Below are 24,537 nucleotides of genomic sequence, written 5' to 3'. Positions count from 1 at the left end.
TGCGATAGAGGTCAGCGTTTATTTACACAAGGGCCCACAATGGAAGAGCCTCTTACACCTCAGCTCAGATGATGGAGCACCTTAAAACACACAGCAGTGACTTGCACTGAAATTGCTTCAGCTGAGAGGAACATTACTTTGCACTTCGAAATTTACGATGCATAGCAGAAAAAAAGACACATTGTGTAAATGCAACCCCTGGGATTCAGGCGATCCATACTGTCTGTTGCAAATGGATATGAAAACAACACCCCGGTCCCTGCAACTCACACCCCCCACCCCCCTACCCCCCTTTCCAAAAGCCCCCTCTCCCAGATGGAGGTCTGTGGCCCTGAGCAGCCTGATGACATCATCACTGCGGAGTCCAGGTGCTCTGGTTTCTGTCACCAGAGCGGGTCCCGCCCCTCAAACCTAGCTCTGCGTAACTGTCCCAGCCCCGCGGGTCACGCGTTGTGGAAAAGCAGCCCAGCCCAGACCCGGGTGGGCCAACCGCAAATGCAGCACCGGGCTCCTGCGCCGCGACCTGGCGTTGACCTGGAGCCCGCTCGCATCACAGAGCCGCTCGCATCACGGAGCCGCTTGCATCACAGAGCCGCTCGCATCACGGAAATCGCTCGCATCACAGGGCCGCTCGCATCACGGAGCCGCTCGCATCACAGAGCCGCTCGCATCACGGAAATCGCTCGCATCACAGAGCCGCTCGCATCACAGAGCCGCTCGCATCACGGAGCCGCTCGCATCACGGAAATCGCTCGCATCACAGAGCCGCTCGCATCACGGAGCCGCTCGCATCACAGAGCCGCTCGCATCACGGAAATCGCTCGCATCACAGAGCCGCTCGCATCACCGAGCCGCTCGCATCACAGAGCCGCTCGCATCACGGAGCCGCTCGCAACACGGAAATCGCTCGCATCACAGAGCCGCTCGCATCACGGAGCCGCTCGCATCACGGAGCCGCTCGCATCACGGAAATCGCTCGCATCACAGAGCCGCTCGCATCACGGAGCCGCTCGCATCACAGAGCCGCTCGCATCACGGAGCCGCTCGCATCACGGAGCCGCTCGCATCACGGAAATCGCTCGCATCACGGAAATCGCTCGCATCACAGAGCCGCTCGCATCACAGAGCCGCTCGCATCACGGAGCCGCTCGCATCACGGAAATCGCTCGCATCACAGAGCCGCTCGCATCACAGAGCCGCTCGCATCACAGAGCCGCTCGCATCACAGAGCCGCTCGCATCACAGAGCCGCTCGCATCACGGAGCCGCTCGCATCACGGAAATCGCTCGCATCACAGAGCCGCTCGCATCACGGAGCCGCTCGCATCACGGAGCCGCTCGCATCACGGAGCCGCTCGCATCACAGAGCCGCTCGCATCACGGAAATCGCTCGCATCACAGAGCCGCTCGCATCACGGAGCCGCTCGCATCACAGAGCCGCTCGCATCACGGAGCCGCTCGCATCACGGAGCCGCTCGCATCACAGAGCCGCTCGCATCACAGAGCCGCTCCCATAACAGAGCCGCTCGCATCACGGAGCTGCTCGCATCACAGAGCCGCTCCCATCACAGAGCCGCTCCCATCACAGAGCCGCTCGCGTCACAGAGCCGCTCGCGTCACGGAAATCGCTCGCATCACAGAGCCCGGCCGCGTGCAGCCTGGCCGGAGTCGTACGCAACGCCAGCTGCCCAACGCAGGCCTCCAGCAAACGGGCCTCCCATCACGGCGCCGTACGCATCATGCCAGCGCCTCGTCTACACGGAGCCCGATGACGTCTACAGGTGGTCACGGTCCTTAGAAAGCTACAGGATCAAGTAAAGCCTGCTTCACCTCTAAAATATATGGAAGAGAAAGAAAAGGTGCTCACTAGTTTCCAGTTTGTACCTGGAAACATAATTGATCATATTGTGGATTAAAGAAATGATTGAATGAGGTGCATAAGCTAAATTACATGGTGATAATATTGTATAATAATAATACCACCCCAAAAGCACAGATGGAGGGGATGGGGAGCCCTTGGGTACAGTGGGAAAGAGATGACACTGAATTCTGACTGCCTCCTGGTTGTATTGTGACTTGTGCATATTGTGGAAAGCTGGCCATTCTGAACTGAGAGCATCCATCAGAGAGAGCGCGAGAGCAGGAAAAAGGCAGTGCAGCGATAAACAGCACATAAATAAATAAATTTAAAAAAAAATAAAAAAAACGTATGAACAAGCACATGCCAAACCATCCTTGGTGTCTCTGGCAGTTCTTAAGCATCTCCACGCTGGAACAGGAAAGCATCTCTAATGAGCCATGCTCATTAGATTTTAATTTTCCTCTTTGAAGAGACTCGATATCAATCATGGGCACACAGGAAAAGAAATACGATCACTCCAGCAGACGTGTCGACTATTTTTTTTCCCCACCTCCCCTTACCTGGATGGTTCTGGTTGGCAGACAGCTGTTGCTATGGCAACCCTCTGTCCCCCCGCAGGCTTCGTTCTGCTCCCTGAAGATTTGGGGTTGTTAAGGATCTCTTCCAGGAGCCTGCCATTTCCTGCAGTGGGAGAGGAATTCACAGTGAGCCTCAGATGCTCGCCTTGGTCAGCACTTTATTCCTGGATTCACCGGTGGGTGAGAGGACTGGGACAACGTGCCTCCCGCTCGGGCGGCTTTGTTCTGTTCAGAAAAGGCACATTTCAGCCTGTGGTACAGACAATTGGCTTCATTTGTGGCTGCCATGCTTAATCAAAAAATCTCATAGGAGCTTAACAAACGGAATATAATTACAGTACAATATTCATTATTCTTTGCATTGTACAGTGCAGCATAGCCACCTGAAATGGGCAGCATTCTACGTTCAGCTGGCAGGGTGAAGGCATGAAGCATTACTCTGATATCCTGCCAGTCTGACAAAAACAGAGGAAGGCAGGAGTTCTTGGTCACAACACACTCCTGCCTTCTCTCCTACAAACTTGCTCTCTGAAATGTAGGATGAATGTAGTAACTGCCAACATCTTAAACGAGGTGTTGGAATAGCAAAAGAATAACATTGCCTGCTCTCTACTGCCCTCTTCATCAAATCTAAGCATTTATACATGTTTTAAACGTTTTAATCTGCCCACTACTGCCCCCTTTGGTAGAGCTTACCTCTATGTACAGTGCACTTCTTTTTCTTTAGGTGTCAATATGCCAGAATTTCAGAATTTGATATTGTCAGCACCGAAGCAATAGGTGGCATTACCAAAAAGCAGCTTGGCTTTTGGCTCATACAGGGCAAACAGTCACTGCCAATCACAAATACCTCTCCTAATTGAACAAATTAATTGTCATCTCAGGTATATTCACCATTGGTGATGTAAAGGGATAACTTTTGGTCTTGTTTTTTTCCCCTATAATCTGATGGGCCCAAAGGAGAAGACGCTAAGACTGGCATCTACTGCCAATATCCTATACTATACCCCTCGCACACTTTGGCAGGCAGAATTGTGGGTCTAAAGCTCAAAATAAATACATAAAAATTCAAAAACTAATGAGCATGCGAAAATACAGATGTGTTGTGTAGAAAATACCAATTCTACAAAGAAAATCTTACAAAGGATAAATAGTATTTATTGTCATATTTATTTCAAATTAGTCAGAAATGACAGCCATCTAGCTCATAAGCCCAGCATTTTCTGAGCTAAACTTAAATGCAACTGTGTTACCGCTTTAGCATTGTGCATTCCAAAGTCTAATATCCCACAAGCCACATTTAGAGAAACACAAAGCAATAGTGTTTCTCTAAATGTCTGCCCTGCTAGATAATGTTACTACAGTTGGCTTCCTACTGACATTTGCTGTTTGTATCTAGCCAGTTAGATAATCACACACAATCACTATATTGTATAGCAGATGTTAGCTAGCAAGCTAGAAGCTACCCAGTGATTGTAGCTATAATACTCCAAGACATTTTAAACTGAAAACAACATAATTAGGCGTACACAAACTGAGGCTAACCACATGATTAAAGTATTGCTATCGACCGCTCAAACAAGCTCAGTACAGCGCCTAGAGCTGCCTCTGGCACTGTGGGGTGATGCCGTTGTGAGGAACTCCATTTCCTGTTTTCCCTCACAGATGGGATTTTCTCTAACAGCGCTAAAATGCCAGCGCCCAATGATGAGCGCTCAGAGAGACTGACAGATCATAAACTGAGGGGAGCACAATTTCACCATGCAGGCCATTCCTCCCTGACATTAGGTAACTGGAGATACACGGTTCACTCTAATTCAATTTTACTTTGACAGCGCTGTTCGCCACGACACTGTCACAAAGACGCTTTACAAAAAACAGGAAATAGGACAAATTACACAGAACCGAGCCTGAACTCCCATAAACCCAGCAAGTACAGATAAAAAAAAACCTCCCCAGTGGGAAGAAAAAACATTCAAGGGCTTTTACACAGCCCTGAGTACACAGTGAAGTACAGGGCTATATACAATGAGTTGTCATTCCTAGTAATCTGATCAGCCATAAGAAGAAGACAAAGAAAAGAAACTGTACACAGATATGGAAGGACATTTGTCTGCGGAAGGCTATTCGTGCACTCATGATTTGTGCACACACTCCAAATGAAGTGGTTTGGCCTGATTGGTGCCAGGCCAGTCGGCTCCTATGCAGGGAGGGGCACTGGCACATTCAAGCAGGGGAATTTCAACTGGGCATTCCCCTATAGCTGCCCGGTCACTGCAGAAGTGGACACTCACACAGAGATACAGCGGTGAATAAAAGCGCAAAAGCACACAGAGTGAGAGTCCAAGATGGCTGCTGCGAAAGGCACTGCACCACAGAGCATTCTTTCCTCAAGGTCCATTTGCTAATGTGTATCAAACTCTTTGCCGTAATTTAGAGATGGTTTATAAATGTGAGACAGGAAAATGGAGTTGGATAGCTGCAGCAACAATTATAATTAGCCTACAATACCACCTGAATTCTCCCAGCAGTTATGCCATGGAAAATCTGTTTAAATGCAAGTTCATCAATGTTAAGCCAACGGAAACATTTTTAAACCTTGATTGGCTAGTTGGTGAAGTATGAGAAAAATGAAGGATTAGAAAAATACAAGCAAACAGGTACAGGGTTACAACAGAGTAGTTTGGTATGTTTAGCTTAAAAACTGTAGATATGTCTGGAAAAAATTGAACAATAACAACAACTACTTTTCAGCACTAAACAGTGTGAAGCCATGTGCAAATTATTTTATGCAGTTTATTTTGATCAAAAATAAATTATTAGTGGTGGAAGGGTTTACTCAAGTAAAAGAGGACTCCAGTAGATTCTTAATCACTTAGAAATAAATGTAATCAATAAAAAAAAAATAAAAAAACAAGGCATAACCAATATACAAAAATAGATTAATGACTGCTAACATCACATTGTGTATGTGGGTTTTTATGTAGACATAAATATACATATTAGCCTGTTTATATATTTTTATTCATTTATTTTTTAAGTAAATATATTTTTTAAATGCTAATGTCACATTGTGTGCGTCTGTGTGCACGTGTGTGACACACAGTTTTTTATGTATTCTCCTTCAAATGGTTGGCTAATAGCTGTGAAAGTAGTTCACAAAAATGTCACATTGATTTCAGAATATGATATGATCAATACAAATCATCAATAGCCTATCTCTTGCAGCACACGTGTGTTCTTTTTAGGCCAAGGCATGTTTATTTTCAGCTACAGCTTACAAGATGACATCATGCATAGCGCAGGGGACGTGCACATTTTCTCCTGCGAGAATCACGCGTACGCATTTGGGTCCTTGATTGTCACCCTCTCTAACCGTTTTGGTTCATCCTCCTTCCCCTTGAGTGCAGTGCACAAGAGAGACACAAAACTATAGGCTGAAGGCTAAATGTTTTGCAGTTTTAGGCCGTGATTTCTAAGATGCAGCCTTGTTTGGTCTATTTTTACGCCTTCATTTCCCAGATTAGCTAAATAAAACTTATCAAACAATGTCTGTAACCTGTCAGTCTACTAAAACTTGATAATTACTGGAAAGGAGATGGATAACTGTGGGGTGCTTATTCATTTATTTCTTCCCGATGTTCTGTACGAAGTAAAGCCAGATAAAACGTGCACTCGAGTAATCACAAGGGCAAATCAGCTTGTCATTGTGTAGAAAAAATTGTAAAATGTCCCACTCCTAATTGCAATCACTTCTGTAATAAATCCGTGTAATTGTGGGGCTGTTGGTGGCTCATGTGGTTAAGGCACCGTTCTCAGTCTAGTGCATGAATGAGCCTGCAGATCCGCCTCTTAAAGGAAAATATACCTTTTTCCACTCCCCCACGCCCCCACCTCCCTCCTCCAAACTTTGCCAAACTGACAGAGCGTATTGCTGCAATGGAAAGGCCCTATTCTAAAATTGAAAATATCAAAAATATCAAACTGAGAGAGAAATTGTAGTTACAAACAGGTTTTTAAATAATGTTGCCGTGCAGCAGTAAAACACAGTGTAAAAGGAGCTTCTGGATCCCAGCCTTTCCAAAAACAGACCCCGTTCACCCATTCACGGGGCCACAGTAGAGGTGCCTCCTGTGTGACTCCAGTCGAGTAACATTTCAGTTTTGGGCCAACTGCTAACGGTGCAACTGAAGGCTAGGCCGAGAAATTTCACTGTGCGTGATGAGTGCACATTCAGCGTGGCTGTAAAGTGACTTTCTGAAGGGAGTATCCACTCAGCTGTTAGAATGATCCCTGTGCTGACCTCCTTACCCTTTGTCCAAACTGTACCAACAGCAACATGGCCAAGAGCTACACAGAGGCAGTCAAATCCCCTGCGTGCTTTCAGTTATAGGTGTGACACAACTGGAAGGAAAATCTACTGGGGATGAAATGCCACATATTTGCCCCATAGAGTTGAGGCCCAAAAGTTTACATACACCAAGGTTAAAGATATTCAAACTCAGTTTTTCACAACTTTGCACATTTCATTCTACCAGACATTTCTTTTGGCAAGTCAATTAGGGTATCTACTTTGTTCACATCAGAGGTCATTTTAAAACAATCAAATAGAGACAGATTTATTTCAGCTTTAATTCACTATATCAGAATTTCAGAGGGTCAAAAGTTTACATACACCAAGTTGGCTGTCTCTTTAAACAGTCTGGAAGATCCCAGAAATTGATGTAATGACTTTTTTTTCAGCTTCTGATTGGCCAATTGTCATAATTATGAGTTAATTGGCACCTGTGGCTGTATTTAAGGGGCTACCTTAAGAGCCACTGCCTTTTTGCCCTTAATACCATGGGAAAATACAAGCAACTCAGCCAAGACATCAGAAAAAAAAAAATTGTGGACCTCCACAAGTCCACTTCCTCCTTAGGAGCAATTTCCAAACAACTGAAGGTACCACGCGCATCTGTACAAACAATTGTGTGCAAATATAAAAAGCCGGGGACAACACAGACATTGCATCGTTCAGGAAGGAGGCACAAATGAACTCCCAGGGCTGAACAAACTTTGGTCCGAAAGGTTTAACTGAACCCCAAGACAACAACAAAGGAAGTTGGAGGCATCAGGTACCATAGTATCGACATCCTCCATTAAGAGAATCCTACAACGCCATGGCCTGAAAGGCTGTCATGCAAGGAAGAAGCTCCTACTCCAAGACCAGCATAAAAAAGCCAGAATGAAGGTTGCAGGTGATAACCAGTATGAAGACCTAGCCTTTTGGAGGAATGTTCTCTGGTCAGATGAAACAAAAATTGAACTGTTTGGCCATAATGATCAGCGCTATGTATGGAGGAAAAAGGGTGAGGCTTTTAATCCGACGAACACCATCCTAACTGTGAAGCATGGGGGTGGCAGCATCATGTTGTGGTGGTTTTTTTGTTGGAAAAGAAACTGGTGCACTTCAGAAAATAGATGGTACCATGAGGAAGGAGGATTATCTAGAAATACTGAAGCAACACCTCAAGACATCAGCTAGAAAGTTAAAACTTGGTCGCAACTGGGCAGGACAATGATCCTAAGCATACTTCCAAAATTGTAACAAAATGGCTTAAAGACAACAAAGTGAAAGTATTGGAGTGGCCATCACAAAGCCCTGACCTGAATCCCATACAATATTTGTGGACTGAACTGAAAAAGAGTGTCTGAGCAAGGAGGCCCACAAACCTGACTGAGTTACACCAGTTCTGTCAGGAGGAATGGGCAAAAATTCCACAAAGCATTGTGAGAAGCTTGTGGAAGGCTACCCCAAGCATTTGATTCAAGTTAAGCAATTAAAAGGCAATGCCACCAAATACTAACAAAGTGTATGTAAACATTTGACCCACTGAAAATATGATATAGTACATAAAAGCTGAAATAAATTCTGTCTCTTAGCTATTATTTTGAAATGACCTCTTATGGAAATAAAGTAGATGCCCTAACTGACTTAACACAGGAAATGTATGGTAACATGAAATGTGTGGAGTTGTGAAAAATTGAGTTTGAATGTCTTTAGCCAAGGTGTATGTAAACTTTTGTCCTCAACTGTGTGTGTGTGTGTGTGTATATATATATATATATATATATATATATATATAAATCAGACTGTAAATAATTCACAGATAAATCTCCTCTGCCAAACACTGAATGTTAATAGGATTTAATGTATACATAGTTCAGCTCAAAGTCCAGATAGCCTGAATACAAAACAGTAGCATAAAAACTGAGCTGAAATGGTAGAGTAACTAATTAATCCTACCTGCAATGAATAAAATCTGAGCTCTGCCAACTGCGTTTTACTGTTTGGTTACTATACTATACATTTATAGCAGATTTGTGTTCCTCTATTCAGAGGACGTGCTCTCCAGGACAGAGCTTCACACACCCACCAAATAACTAAGCACAGGTTTGCACTTAACAGCGATAATATGCACAGACTGCTCCTAATAAGACTTCTCTACGACCTTAATTAGAACTACTTAACAGAGCTACTTCCTGGCATCCCTGTAAAGTAATATTCAGGAAATGTGTTTGTGGACAGAAGTGGCCAGGAACATTAGAGATGTTTCAAACATATCACACCGACACCTGCCCGGTGCACTTCAACTTACGCCTGTTACCAAAAGGACATGTACGCATCTAATCAAATTCTCTCATGTGGCTGTTGAATAATTATCATGCGAATGAAAGCTTTCAGAATCATAGCTGGTTTTGCACAGTCTTGCTTTTGCCACCAAGAAGTTAATGTAAATTTATATGAAGACTTGTGAACTTTATCTCCAGGCTAAACCAAGGGGGGAAGCACTCAAACACAGGATATGCTGCAACTGGCTCAATTGGGCCATTCCAATGAGGACCATCATTTGCAGCTCACTGAATGTGATGTAAAGAGAGACATCTACTGCACATATATTATCTCTATCAGAGTAGGGTGGTCTCCTAACATCTAGTCAGGCGTGATGCATGGTTAGTACAACCTAAGCCCTACAGAACAACAGCACCATAAGAACAGTCAGCTCTCTCACAAGTTGAAACCAGTGGGAGGTGGCTGAAAACGCAGCCCTGATTTTAAATGCACACTTACATATAATGAAGAAAAAAAATATAAACAGCAGTTGGTGGAGGAAAAAAGCTGTACATGTAAGGAATAAATCAATCATTCAGAGCTGATTTGAAGTCATTAAATCTTTTAGAGGTGCTGTTTGTGGAGGCACGGCATGGTCTGGCCTGGTGTGCTGTACTGCAGGGCCCTGCAGAGCCCTTTTGAGTGGCAGGTCCTCAAAGTGAGAAAAGGGCACACCAATCTACCCCAGGCACCCGGACCCCCTGCCCGTGCACGTTCCTGCTTTACTGCACAGGAAAGCGCGGTGCCATGCAAACGCCTGTGCTCACTGCTATGTGAGGGCTGTGCTGCACTGCGTAAAAACAGCCTGTGCTGACTGAGGTCTGTTATTTCCACACACCTGCCACAGGCATTTCAATAAATTCCCAGCGATATAATTGGGTAATGTGTAATCTGCCAAGTCATTGTAACGTGTAAATGAATATGCATACATTATGCAAATCGCCATTCATAAGGCCAGCCAGTCAAACGTAAAGACAGCTCTGCATCGCTGTCCCTCAGGACTGCTCCAGTTAAATTAAGGGTTAAATACTTAAGATAAACCTAAACAGGCTCATGAAGTCATTTTCAAAGAGCTACCTGAGATACATCTATAATTCTACATGCACACCTGAACACCATCAATATGCAGCGGTTTAAATGGATCATTTGAAAATACCCAAGTGTAAAAATGTGTAACGTCTAAATGTAAGCATACCTGAACACATTCAATAACCAGCTGTGTAAATGTAAGCAAAACTGAACACATTAAATAACCAGCTGTGTAAATGTAAGCAAAACTGAACACATTAAATAACCAGCTGTGTAAATGTAAGAAAAATGGAACACATTAAATAAACAGCTGTATAAATGTAAGCATACCTGAACACATTAAATAAACAGCTGTATAAATGTAAGCGTACCTGAACACATTAAATAAACAGCTGTATAAATGTAAGCAAAACTGAACACATTAAATAAACAGCTGTATAAATGTAAGCAAAACTGAACACATTAAATAAACAGCTGTATAAATGTAAGCAAAACTGAACACATTAAATAAACAGCTGTATAAATGTAAGCATACCTGAACACATTAAATAAACAGCTATATAAATGTAAGCAAAACTGAACACATTAAATAACCAGCTGTATAAATGTAAGCAAAACTGAACACATTAAATAAACAGCTGTATAAATGTAAGCAAAACTGAACACATTAAATAAACAGCTGTGTAAATGTAAGCAAAACTGAACACATTAAATAAACCGCTGTATAAATTTAAGCAAAACTGAACACATTAAATAACCAGCTGTATAAATGTAAGCATAACTGAATGAATGTACAGTATTAAAATATAAGCATGCCTGTGTTGGGGTATGATTACATTTAGATATTATACATTTATGCCAGATATTAAATATATACATATATACTGGATATTAAATGTGTTCGGCATAATGTAATGTGAATAACATCACACTGGACACATTCAGTATAAATGTCAGTGTATTATTCAGGGTGAAGTTACCCTGAATATGAGCTGCTAAGCAAGCTGAGAATTCAGGAACAGGAGAATCACGGACTGGCCCTCCCTCTCAGTCTAAGCTGCTGAGGGTTCTGCCACAAAATGGCTGCTGGGAGCTCCACATCACAGCAGTGACGGGGGAGGTTAGTCACACCCCCACTGTAAAATCATTTCAGACTGGAGGTGCTAAATAAAAACTAAAAATAAAAATGTGAAGGACTACATTTGTACACAGATTACGTCTGCTGTTCTGAAGTGTACAGTGTTAAATCCATATTATGTGGTTGTTAAAAGCTTCAATGAAATACCATGTCTGCAGTGATCATTCAGAACGCCTAACAAAAGGATAAACTGAACCCAACAAATAACTACGATGAGAATTGGAACTGAATATATAAAAAATAACTTTATTATTATTATTATTATTATTATTTATTATTATTTATTAAGAACTCACTCTATTCTCCAAGTTAGCTAAATACTATAATATCATTCACATACATTTGCATGTCTGAGTAATTTGGATTATATATATAATATAAAAAATATATTGTTGTGTGTGTGTGCGCACGCGTGCACGCGCGCACTCTGTGAGATCTGACTTTCGAAGAAACCATGGATTTTATCTGATTTATATGTCAGAATACATCAGCAATATTTTTCAGGACACAGTGTAGGCTACTGGTTTTAAACAGGACTGACCATGTACACGGCTAGCTGAAGTGCCAGCGGTAAACAAGCTGACTATACGCAATGGAATAATTCCTAAGACCAGAGCTCTTCAGCTGGGCCCAAATGCAGCTTTAATGTGCAATAGTTACAATGTGCTTAAGGTATTTACACACACTTTTAAGTCTGGGAAATTTTCCTCTTTCATGATAATTGGTTAAGAATGTAGGTCAATTCTGTTTATCATTGACTGCTACCAAACATAAGATTCTGTAAAATATACAGGGTACCCATAAGAAGGTTGCCATAAACCATTTTAAATTGTGGGAAAATTACATTAATATTGAACATGTCAGTTTTGAGGGGCAATATGCCTAAATAATGATATACACAAAATTTTTGGTTGGTTCTGGGGCAAATCCGCTGCTGTTGATATATTCAGTGTTTTTTTGTTTAGTTTTTTTTTATATTCAGTGTATAATTAACTGAATGTGTCAACAAAAGATCCTTGTCAATTCCATCCCATTTGTTTAATCTTCAAGCCTGAAAGCGAAAGGGCATAGATCCATCTCAGTGAGTCACTACGCGCCAGAAAAAAGAACTGGAGGAGAGGGACGTTATTCAGATGTTCACCGGTAACGCTCACAGAACACTTCCATGTCTAATTACCTGAAAGGCACAGCCGTGAAATTCAGACTCGCGCGCTCAGGGGGAAGGAGACGCGTGCGCCGGCGGGCCGAACGACCGGGAGCTGAACGCAAGCGCGGCGAAGAAGGGGCTTCGAAGCGCTCGACAGGGGCGGATGCGTGCTCCGGGTGGCGTGCTGACCCAGGCCGACCTCAGCGGCTTCATCCGTGGCCTTAGCAGGTAAGGGTGCGAGCTAATAATAAAGCCTGCCATTTCATTTTAAAAGGGCATCGCTGCGGGGGACAGATGGCCTCCCTTGGCATCGCCATGGCGACGGGGCAGCTGGAGACACGGCCGCGGTGGAAAGCTACGGCGTGTCAGGCCGCGCGACTCCGCGCCAGCTCATCCTGACAAATCTGAATTTCAATAATAATTCAGGGCGGAGGCATTACATATAACCGGCACTCTGGACAGGACTTCCTGCTCGTTCTACTCCAGAATAACAAAATGAATGTTCAGGACAAAAACAAAGACAAATGAATGCTACAAATAAATGTAAAGACAAGGCCGGCGAAGCACTGCACTTTGAGATCGTGTTGTTCGATACTGGAGTGTCAGCCTAGTTCACTGTGGTCCATATTCCATATGAGGCACTTGGTGAAGGGAATGTAGAGCTCTAGTGTTCGGTGTACACCAAATTCCCATTGTTTGAGCTGAAACAGTAACCCTGTCCTCAATATCGAAGTCTCTACTGTCTCTTGCACCTCTGATTGGCTCAGGAAAGTCTGAAACTTCAGGACTCGACAAGATCCATCTTGGTAAGACAGGTCCCTATTACAGCAGTTAGGTCCAGGCAGCTCTAATGCTGGGTGTCAGTAGTTTGACAGACAGCAGTGACGGGGGAGGTTAGTCACAGACCTTTTGACAGACCTCAGCCTTACAGTCACAGAGACTACATTTTCCCAACGTAGACACAGGTTACACAAGTTACTAATTTCCAAAGCATGCTCATCAGCTAGCAAGCGTTCAGCCATCAGACCGAAGAGAGTGAGGAGATACCAAGTCAAGTATATTCTAAAAGGCAAGCATAGTGTTCCATTTCAACAGAAATTAAAACCAAATTACCAACTTAAACATACAAATTCTGATAATTTTCTTAACATCAGTAATTATTTAAAAGAAAACTCACTTTTATTTTTAGGAATTATAAAAATCAAATGAGTGCTGAGATAAGTCAGTGTGCAGCTCCAGGCTACAGGAGCAGATAAGACCACAGAAGACAGAAATGGCCTGTTAACCTCCTTCATTTAACATCATTTTGGGCTTTTCTTTATCCACTCCTGTCCCATGAATATTTGTTTACATAAATGTATGACGTGCTTTTAAAAAAAAAAAAACAAGAAAAATAGAAAGCACCATATATAAATTAAGATAATCTTTAATCTTAAAATAAATTCTTAGAACAGTATCCTCTGTACGAGTATTGCATTTGGCTCTGCATGTCCGTGTGTTCGTGCAAATCAGGAGGGCGCTAGGGGTCCAGGCTGAATCTAACGGCAGAGAGACTGCGCTTTTTTATGATGTGGCAGCGACCCGTGCAGTGTGGCGGCCATTTTGTGCCACGGGGCTGGCAGTGCGAAGGCTGAGGCAGAGGAACAAAGGGGAGCCTCCCTCCTCCTTAAGCAGGGACAGCAGAGATGGAAAAGACCCTCTTTGTCACGAGAGGATCGGGCGGGCGGGCGACCCTCCCTGAAGTGGAAATCAACAGCTGCTGCACTCCAGACTGGAAACCCAGTGAGGTCACACTTGGCAGCAGTGTTCTTTTTAGTCTATGCTAATCTGAAAAGCAATTACATCACGCAATCTGATTAAATGGAAAGGAGGAACTGCCGCGGTCTAAAAATACCGCTCGCTCCGACTGGAACAGATTTAGCGGAGAGATATGCTGCACGCCCGCGACATTCATCAGAATCAAGGCTGAGATAGGACGGGAAGTGAGGGTGTGTCTGTGTGTGTGCGCGCGCATGCACGCGCGTATCACTGTGTTAGAAGAGCTAGCTTTTATGTTCCCGTCTGTCCAGCCTGCAGCAATAAGCCATTTAAGCTTATTGAGCCCCTACTGGGAGAGATAACTGCCGTACGTCATGATACCATAAACTGCCTTTCATCCCGGAACACAGTTGCGCTTTTGAAGTTGTTGGTCACCTTATTTGCATAATCTGACTGTGGGTAGAATCCGTCAGCCTGGCTGACATTCTGGTCATGCTTCCACTTGAGCACTGTGATTTTGTGAAGTCAAATGTGGAGTCCATATTAACATTTAAAAAATTTCATTTCCCTATGGGGTTTATGGAAGCAGAATGTTGTGGAGTGGGAGGGGCTTACAGATGCTGAATGTTGTGGAGTGGGAGGGGCTTATGGATGCTGAATGTTGTTGAGAGGGAGGGACTTACAGATGTGGAATGTTGTGCAAAGGGAGGGGCTTACGGATGCTGAATGTTGTAAAGTGGGAGGGCCTTACGGATGCTTAATGTTGTGAAGTGGGAGGGGCTTACAGATGCTAAATGTTGTTGAGAGGGAGGGGCTTACAGATGCTGAATGTTGTGCAAAGGGAGGGGCTTACGGATGCTGAATGATGTAAAGTGGGAGGGGCTTACAGATGTTTAATGTTGTGGAGTGGGAGGGGCTTACGGATGCTGAATGTTGTGGAGTGGGTGGGGCTTAGACATACATCTGCTATTGGCATTCATTTACGTACTTCCTTCTAAAAATATTGCTGCCCCTGCACTTGCGCTTCTTCTATTCAAGCAGTTGTTGTGATGAGAGGGAATAGCCTAGCAACATAGCACAACATACTTCATGGACGCTTGCGAAACTGAATAAATATTGCTCATATTTACCCCAAACTGCTTAGCTAGCTCAGTGCTGATGTAGAAGATATTTGATGTAAAACGAGTGTCCTTCATCACCCATTTCAGCTTCGGCGATCAAACGTTCTTATTGATTTATTTTGCAATATTGATACATCTGCCGTAAAACAGTGCCATCGTACCACTACCAGCGTCCCTACCAGAAGTGCTGAAGCAGCGATAGAGGAATGCGGAAGCGGTTGTGCTGGCAGCTCATTGCTGATGAGTGGGTGGGGCACATGGATGCTGAATGCTGAGAAGTGGGCGGGATCACGGCCAGCCCATCCTCTGGCACTGCTGCTTGCTGGGCCTTGGCCCACACCTTATTAGACTTAGAGAGGCCCGGTACAATAGCAACGGCCAGAAGACACACCTTGAGCCTGGAACTATTTCTGCTGCCAACGGGCAGCAGTGTTTCTCAGGACTTGATCAGAGGGGCCTATAAAGGCTGCAGTCTGAACTGGACCGCTGCACTCATACCCTTCAGAAAGACACTCAAACTCAACCTGAACCGCCGTGGCAAAGATGCAGGCGCACAGGAGGCTGGTGTAAAACGCGAGCTCTGCCGTACACAGTGAGGTTCTGTAAGCAAGGCTCCCTCTCCCCCCATGTCTCCCTGGTCTCTCCCACAGCCCTCTCATTCTGTCCTAGTCCATCACTACACAATGCCATTATTTTTATTTTTTTTATTTTATCACATTTTTAAAGTCTGGAACAATATGTTCTGTTTTTGCCGGGGATTTTCACCAGCTGTGTCATGCTCAGACCAGCAATGAGACCTGCTGCACTAAAATAAGGTTTCGTTTCATTTGAGTATCGGACCATGATTTCAGCTTTGCGCACCGAACAATGAGCGAACGGAACAAACCTTAACAAAAAGCACCCCCTGCCCCCGCCCCCGCCCCCGCCCCCGCCCCCACCCCCACCTCCTCTCCTCTCCTCTCCGCTCCTCAAGCAGACACGCGCGGCTCGGTTGCTCCTGGGAGACGAGCGGGAACCAGGTCTGAGGGAGAGTGGGTCTGGGCTGGGAGCAGGAGCGGCTGAGGCGTATGGAGCAGCGTCCTCCTCCTCCTCCTGCGCCCCCCCCCCCCCCCCCCCCCCCCCCCCCCTCCTGTTTTCCGCTCTCAGGTAATTGTTACAAGGTCAGAACGAGCACGAGAAGCCTGGTGCCACCTCCCCCTCTCCCTCCGTCTCTCCCTCTCCCTCTCCTCCCCCGGCGCTGCCTCCATCCAGGCGTCAAAACAAAAGGATGGCTTGTTTCCTAGCAACGCCCCGTGGCTGCCGCTGCCCTCCCGAGAGAGACGAGCACGTAGCGCGCAGCAGGAGAGGGGCGCCTGCGCTTTAAATGGAAACGACTGAGGAGGGAAGGAAAGTATAAATTAGCCAATCAAATCCCAGAGCAATTACTGTAATGTCACAGGCACATACGGCCGCTCCAATCGGCCACTAAATTAGCATCAGTGAGGCTCAAGAAGAAACGGCTCTACCTGCGCACGTGTCTTTGTGTGTGAGCGTGCGTGCGGTTGTGTGTCCGTGTGTCCTCTTGCCATTGTATGCGCATTGCTATTTTGCCAAATCATCCGCGTAAAATCAACCGCAACACAAACAGAATATCAATTTCACCTGGCAGTGAGTTTACCAGGGCAGTCTAACATCATGAAAACCCTTCTGTATGATGGACAGCTGAAGGTTGCCAGCTCGTCTTCAGGTCAGGCTGAAAGACAGGGCCTTGTCATCACCCCAGAACACATTAACTGAATTACATATTGACCCATGTGTCAAAGTATGCTTTCTATCCTCACTGATCAGCACATGTTTACAATGATCTAAAGCATATGATCTGTGCATTCCACTGAAGCTCATTTTACCAGAACAAGCAGACGCAACCTATGTTTTACTGCATCCTAATGCTCTATCATCTACTACCAAGCACATACCTGACAAATAATGTGACAAGTCAGGCTCACGCACACACACAAGTCAGGCTCACGCACACACACAAGTCAGGCTCGTGCACACACACAAGTCAGGCTCACGCACACACACAAGTCAGGCTCACGCACATACACAAGTCAGGCTCACACACACAAGTCAGGCTCACACACACACAAGTCAGGCTCACACACACACAAGTCAGGCTCACACACACACAAGTCAGGCTCACACACACACAAGTCAGGCTCACACACACACAAGTCAGGCTCACGCACACACACAAGTCAGGCTTGTGCACACACACAAGTCAGGCTCACGCACACACACAAGTCAGGCTTGTGCACACACACAAGTCAGGCTCACGCACACACACAAGTCAGGCTCACACACACACAAGTCAGGCTCACGCACACACACAAGTCAGGCTTGTGCACACACACAAGTCAGGCTCACACACACACACAAGTCAGGCTCACGCACACACACAAGTCAGGCTCACGCACACACACAAGTCAGGCTCACACACACACACAAGTCAGGCTCACACACACACACAAGTCAGGCTCACACACACACACAAGTCAGGCTCACACACACACACAAGTCAGGCTCACACACACACACAAGTCAGGCTCACGCACACACACAAGTCAGGCTCACACACACACACAAGTCAGGCTCACGCACACACACAAGTCAGGCTCACGCACACACAAGTCAGGCTCACGCACACACAAGTCAGGCTCACACACACACACAAGTCAGGCTCACACACATACACAAGTCAGGCTCACGCACACACAAATCAGGCTCACGCACACACAAATCAGGCTCACACACACACACACGTCAGGCTCACACACACACACACGTCAGGCTCACACACACACACACGTCAGGCTCACACACACACACAAGTCAGGCTCACACACACACACAAGTCAGGCTCACGCACACACACAAGTCAGGCTCACGCACACACACAAGTCAGGCTCATCATGGGATACGGAGCTGGGACCAGGGTACCGTACTGTACTGCATGTACCGTACTGTACAGAGGAGGCAGGGGTAGCACGAGGCTGACTGACTGCAGATGTACGAAGTGTAGGGGGGGCTCTGTGTGCTGCTCAGAGGACCGTTTTCACATCCCCGCCCATTTACAACATTAGGGCTCACAGTCAAACAGCCGATACTGACAGAACCAAACGCGCTCGCCTAAACTGAACGCGCTTTAAAGCGATTCTGATTTGCGTTAAGAATTGCGGCAAAATTTTTTTATTCGTTTCCTTATCGTTAGTGACACGTTTCGGTATCAAATGGCTTCAAAATAATGGAGTACAATGTCAGTATCGGGGCAGGATTTCAAATATTCACAAATGTGCGAAGCCCCGCACTGCCCTATATTCCTTTTCATGTCAGCGAGTTAGCATTGCTCTGATGTGCGCCAGAGACAAAGAAATGAGATCTAAAAATAGCCCTATCCCCAGAGAGAATTCAATCAGTCTAGCAGCCAGAGAAATGATATGAGAGAGAGAGAGAGAGAGAGATCTGCTCCCAGCTGCAGAAATCGCACGGTTGCCATGACAACCTCCCCGCAACACCGCCAGCGAATCAAAATGAGGTAATTCCAGAGATGTTAGGCCACGCCTTCCCTTCGGCCCATGCACAAGGCGGGGCGCGGTGAGAGGTCATCAATAATGCACAGCAGACAGCTTTCACCGAGAAGCTCGCGTAACACTCATTACCACCAGCACTCGCTGCTGCTGCTACACAGCTAGCGTGTGTGCCACTGACCCCGCTCACGTTTCAGCTACACACTGACAACACACACACTCAATCAGCGTTTGAGAGAGCAGTTAGCGCTGGAGGCTGCACAAACGCTGAAGAACGCACTGTGACAAGAGCAGGCCAGTCAACCCATCTAGGCTAAGCTGTTTAGCCACAAACTACAGGGCGTCCAGCGCTGCGCCACGTTCGGACTTTACCGGACCTGACCACCCGGAGGGTCCCAGCGTCCGCACACCGAGGTCTCTGCGTTAGGAACCTCACTAATAAAAAAAGTCCTGCTGATTAGTGTGGCGTATCCGAAACGTGCAGAGAAGCAGGGCGGCTTCGTAGCCACGCGCAGCCCAGCGAGAGAAAGAGCGGGGGGTCCGGCAGCAGACAGCTCCGCCCCCCCGCAGCCCTATCCGCCGTTCTGCAGGTACAGACAGCAGCCGCACTGACAGCTGCTGAAGGTCAGCCAAAGACGGCAGACCCCGCGTGCAACTGTCTGTTTCTAAACAGAGCAGAGTATGGTCTTCATCGCTCGTTAGAACAGAACCGGGTGCAGAGGACTGGGGGACTGGAGGACTGGAGGACTGGGGGACTGAAGGACTGGGGGACTGAAGGACTGGGGGACTGAAGGACTGGGGGACTGGGGGACTGGGGGACTGAAGGACTGGGGGACTGAAGGACTGGGGGACTGGGGGACTGGGGGACTGGGGGACTGAAGGACTGGGGGACTGGGGGACTGGGGGACTGGGGGACTGAAGGACTGGGGGACTGGGGGCAGAGGATTGGGGGACTGGGGGCAGAGGATTGGGGGACTGGGGGACTGGGGGACTGAAGGACTGGGGGACTGGGGGACTGGGGGACTGAAGGACTGGGGGACTGAAGGACTGGGGGACTGGGGGACTGGGGGACTGGGGGACTGAAGGACTGGGGGACTGGGGGACTGGGGGACTGGGGGACTGAAGGACTGGGGGACTGGGGGCAGAGGATTGGGGGACTGGGGGCAGAGGACTGGGGGACTGGGGGCAGAGGATTGGGGGACTGGGGGCAGAGGATTGGGGGACTGGGGGCAGAGGACTGGGGGACTGGGGGGCAGAGGATTGGGGGACTGGGGGAACAGCATCAGGGACATGCAGATTCTTGTGCGCTGACCTTGCAGGCAGATACTGCTTTATAAAGGTTAAAGGCTTTTCACACACGCACGCACACACACATAAATATACATGAAATGTGTGTTCTGAGTGAGTGTTTTTGTTTTGATAATTGAATAACACATATATTTAAGATGCATAAGTAGTACCTGAGCTCCAGTGAATGTGTGTGTGCATGCTCTTCTGTGCTGTTAAAGGGCGATGTCCAGGTGAAGAGTCGGCACACTGCACACAGCGCTACCCCAGAGCGAGGCTGCGCAGCGCAGGCAGTGAATCACGCAGAGGACAGACGTGGAAAGCAGAGGCGCTCTGGCCCTGCTCTGTGCGCTGGTCTGGCAGTCAGCTCCAGGCCAGCGCTGCGTCGCATGGAAACGCAGAGCAAACAGACGCACCTGCAGCTGCGCCGCGAGGGCAGCGAGGAGCAGACGCACCGCACATCTGCAGCGTCCTCTGCACACAGACGCTTTCCCGACGGGGCGGTCTGCACACACAAACATACATACAGAAACAGCCACACACATTTTACAGGCCATGTTGTGTGTCATGATTACCCTGCTGCACACTCTCTCACACACATATAAACACACACACACGCTCACACATTCTCACACTCTCTCTCTCTCTCACACACACACACACACACACACACACACACGCACGCGCGTCATTCTGATTGCAGGAGATCTGGCGGAGCGCCTCGATTCAGACAGATTAGATTGGGGGCGAGTGGGGGTGGGGGGTTGTCCTAGTCTTCAGACTGCACGTAGGAGAGGCCCGGCTCTGACCTTTCCAGCAAGCGGGGGGGGGAGCCGGTCCTGTAATTACAGCTGAGGGAGGGGGGGGGGGCGGTGCCAGGAGCCGCTGGGGTTAAGACGCACGCCATACACAGCCCCCCGTTTTCATCTCAACTTTTCTGCAGTATCAGCTGCACAAACACACGAGCGTTTCTGTTAAAAAAAGCCGCCCGTCGCGAGCACAAAGGGAAAATGGCGGCTCTGAGCGAGGCGCACCTGCGCAGGAGCTCAGAGCCGTCCCTCCCGCCTCGCTCTCAAGGTGAGGGAAGCGCCGAAAATTCCATTTGCGCCCCGTTAAACCCGAGAATGAGAAACCCCGCGGGCGAGGTGCTGCTGCTGCGGGGCGGGAGCGGAGAGTCGCTTCTGGAAAAACCCGCGGCGGCCAGAGGCTGGCGGGTTCATCCCAGTCCAGGACGCGGAGAGACGACGCAGCGCGCCGGTAAATCATAATGGCGACTGCTTTCCGACGTCCTGTTCATTTCCACCACCTCTCTCCCCCCCGGCGTCAGTCCGCCCCGTCCCCCTGGCAACCAGCATTTGCGGGGAAACCAGCCCGAGCCCGGTCGCTTTCCGCAAGATGGACGGATGAGAGACGCGGCTACGCCCACGCGCCCGCGCGCCACGGCAACACTGTGACACAGCCTACTACTCTCGCACAGGCTCCGCCCCAAACCCCAACTGACACCAGCAAAAGGGCTTTTCAACACTCCTTTCATTACACTACACCACCGTTTTTACACTGTGTCAATACTACACCAGCCGCATCCCATTCCACTTCCTCCCTCTAAAATCCCAGCATGCACCACGACTCCAGCTAACCAGCTACAATGTATAGGGGGAGGAGCAGACAGGGAGCAAATTAACATGGCCACAGAGCCTGGCTGGCTTCTTACGTTTCCCTTCTCTTATTTTTCCCTTTTCTCCCCAATTCCACGTGACTGAGTTACCGTGTCTTCATGCACACAACCTCCTAACTGATTTTCCACTGGCTAGTGGCGTACTTCAGGTTTTCAGCCTTTCAAGCTGGCATTAGAGCCATTTGCACAGCTTTCACACACAGCTCATTGTCTTGCTTCTGACAGTAACAGCTGCTTTAAGACGAGCCTGCCATCCCACCCCCACCCAAAATACAACGGTGCCAAAATATCTTTTGACTGGGCAGAGTGAATGTTGGTGCATTCTAGAGATGGAGCAGAGCAGGTTTGGGGTGCTTTGGGTGCTTCCCCTGTGGAAAGAGGGACAGGCACGCGGGCAGCCATTTTAAAATGCGTAACATACAGAAGGCAGAAAAACCCCAGCACAAAGGGAAAGGCGCTCCGGGCACAGAGCTGAAAGGACGCCGGCCTGGCGGCGGCCCGCTAGCACCCGCTACGTCGCGGCGCCGCTATAGGAGGACGCTCCTCCGCGACGGTCTACAGAGGCTCGGCGAGCGGGCTCTACGAGGCGGACAGGGCGCACCCTCCCCGCCGCTTTACCGCTCGCCGGCAGCGCGGCGGCCGCTCCCTCCATTTATTTTTTCCGCTCGCCTTATCCTGAGGTGATGAGGCAAAAATAAGTGGCTCCAGACCAGCCATCAGGCGGGGTGGAAGTGTACCTTCACGCTCACATCATTTTCTATTGTTTTCTTAACTGCCAATCTCTGCAGCATTCAAGCTTGCCTTCGCTGGGCGCTTAGCAACTCCACTGTGAGAGACTGCTACTGCCACCAAGTGGCAGGCAGAAGTACTGCCGTCTGTTAGTGCCTGTTATACGCGTGCTGTTAGGCAGCATCTGAAGAAAAACCATAATAAGCAGCGCAACGTCCAAGCACATTAGTAAGAATAACTGAAACTGCCTCAGCCTAAATAAGAGGCTTATTGTAAAAGTCCTAACAGAGAAAGCAGGTAGCAGAATGGGCACTGTTCAGATTAGCAGACTTTCAAAGGAAATAATCAAAACATGACAAACGAATGAGGTAGTACATCCATAAGACATTAATAGCTTAGGAATTCTCAAAATGTGAGAAGGAAATGTCCTCATGAAAAAAAGAAGTGTAAGTGTCGCTATTGAACAAAACAATGCTACAGACAAGAAAAAAAGTTTTTAAAATGTTTAATGATTTCTTTTTTCTTTTGTTCAAATGATAATGTAATCATCTTGAAATAAGAAATATTACAAAAAAGAAAATAGTTCAGCAGTATATCAGTGATAAATCGCAACAGCTGGTGTATGTCCCCATGTTGTATAATGCAAACTTTTTGGCTGCGATCCTTACATATTTTGTCCGAAAAACAAGGTCAGCACTGGCAGGACACACACACACACACACACACACACACACACACACACACACACACACACCTTCCCCATTACGGTGCTGTGTGCCGAGTGCAAAGCCATGGCCACAGATTCCCAGACTACCCTTGAAAGGCTTGGCCAGGCTCCCGTGGTTACTGCAGAACCGATCGCCAAGGAAACAGGCGGGGGGCGGGCTGGGCATGTGGGAGGGGACACCTGCGGGTTGCTTCGGGAGACCGAGGCGTAGCAGCTGTGCCCACGCCCCAGAGAAAGCCAGCGAAAACCCAAAGCAAAACCGCAGTGTCCACCAAGGAAAAAAAGCGCTCACATCGCACATTTCAGTGACCACACCATACACACGAGAGGTTCAGCAGGGGAAACTGCTATTATCGCCACTGTGTTTGGATGGGTTTGGAGGCAGAATAAACATTTCATTTCAAAGTGGGACAGATAACAAGCTCACACTAGGGCTGTCAGATTTAGATTTAAAATTTCTTGAATAAGACATTCTTTAAAATACATTTTTTATTTGTTAATTAACATTTGAATATGTAACTGAGACTCATGTGCGTATGAGTGGAAAATGTAACATGATCTGCGTCTGAATGACCCTTTTCCGCTCCCCTGCATAATTAGGTTTTGAATTTTGAAAAAAGATATGATACCATCGCTCATTAAGGTTCTGCAGCAAGACATGATGATGTACAGAAAGCAAGCGCCACTGCCAGTTGGCCTGAATGGTCATAGAGTCTCCATGTGATCATGTGATGTGTTCTTGTCAACCACATGGAAGCTACAAGGCCTTGCTGCTGACTCAAAAGATATCAGTGGGCCTTTTTTCCTGGAAGCATCCCCAGAAGCATACCTGAGGCTTACTACTGCATCAGGAATAAAATAATATAATATAATATAATATAATATAATATAATATAATATAATATAATATAATATAATATTATATATCATTTGGCAAAAAGAATGGCAATACCCCACATGATGAAGATGATAGTTATTGCATTTGATAATCATTGTTGCAGTATATCACACATCCCTGGGTGCACTGTATCTACCCATAAACACTGGAATATGCAGTTCACCATTACTGAAGACCTGTCACACATCCCTGTGTGTAGTGTATCTACCCTTAAACACTGGAATATGCGGTTCACCATTACTGAAGACCTGTCACACATCCCTGTGTGCACTGTATCTACCCTTAAACACTGCAATATGCCGTTCACCATTACTGAAGACCTGTCACACATCCCTGTGTGCACTGTATCTACCCTTAAACACTGCAATA

The 24,537-nt window shown here is 47.0% G+C and overlaps 1 protein-coding gene across 2 annotated transcripts in view; it reads right to left on the bottom strand.

The window, feature by feature from the left end:
- kiaa0586 (KIAA0586 ortholog) overlaps positions 1-24,537 on the bottom strand; it is a 206,722-nt gene that overhangs the window by 171,345 nt on the left and 10,840 nt on the right. For both annotated transcript variants that reach the window (XM_035416304.1, XM_035416312.1), the window contains exon 9: positions 2,421-2,541. In XM_035416304.1, the coding sequence (XP_035272195.1) occupies positions 2,421-2,541 (121 nt within the window). The remainder of the gene's footprint in view (positions 1-2,420; positions 2,542-24,537) is intronic.

The sequence above is a fragment of the Anguilla anguilla genome, chromosome 1, assembly GCF_013347855.1.
Source record: "Anguilla anguilla isolate fAngAng1 chromosome 1, fAngAng1.pri, whole genome shotgun sequence".
Taxonomy (NCBI): domain Eukaryota; kingdom Metazoa; phylum Chordata; class Actinopteri; order Anguilliformes; family Anguillidae; genus Anguilla; species Anguilla anguilla.
This window is presented reverse-complemented; position numbering and strand designations above follow the sequence as displayed.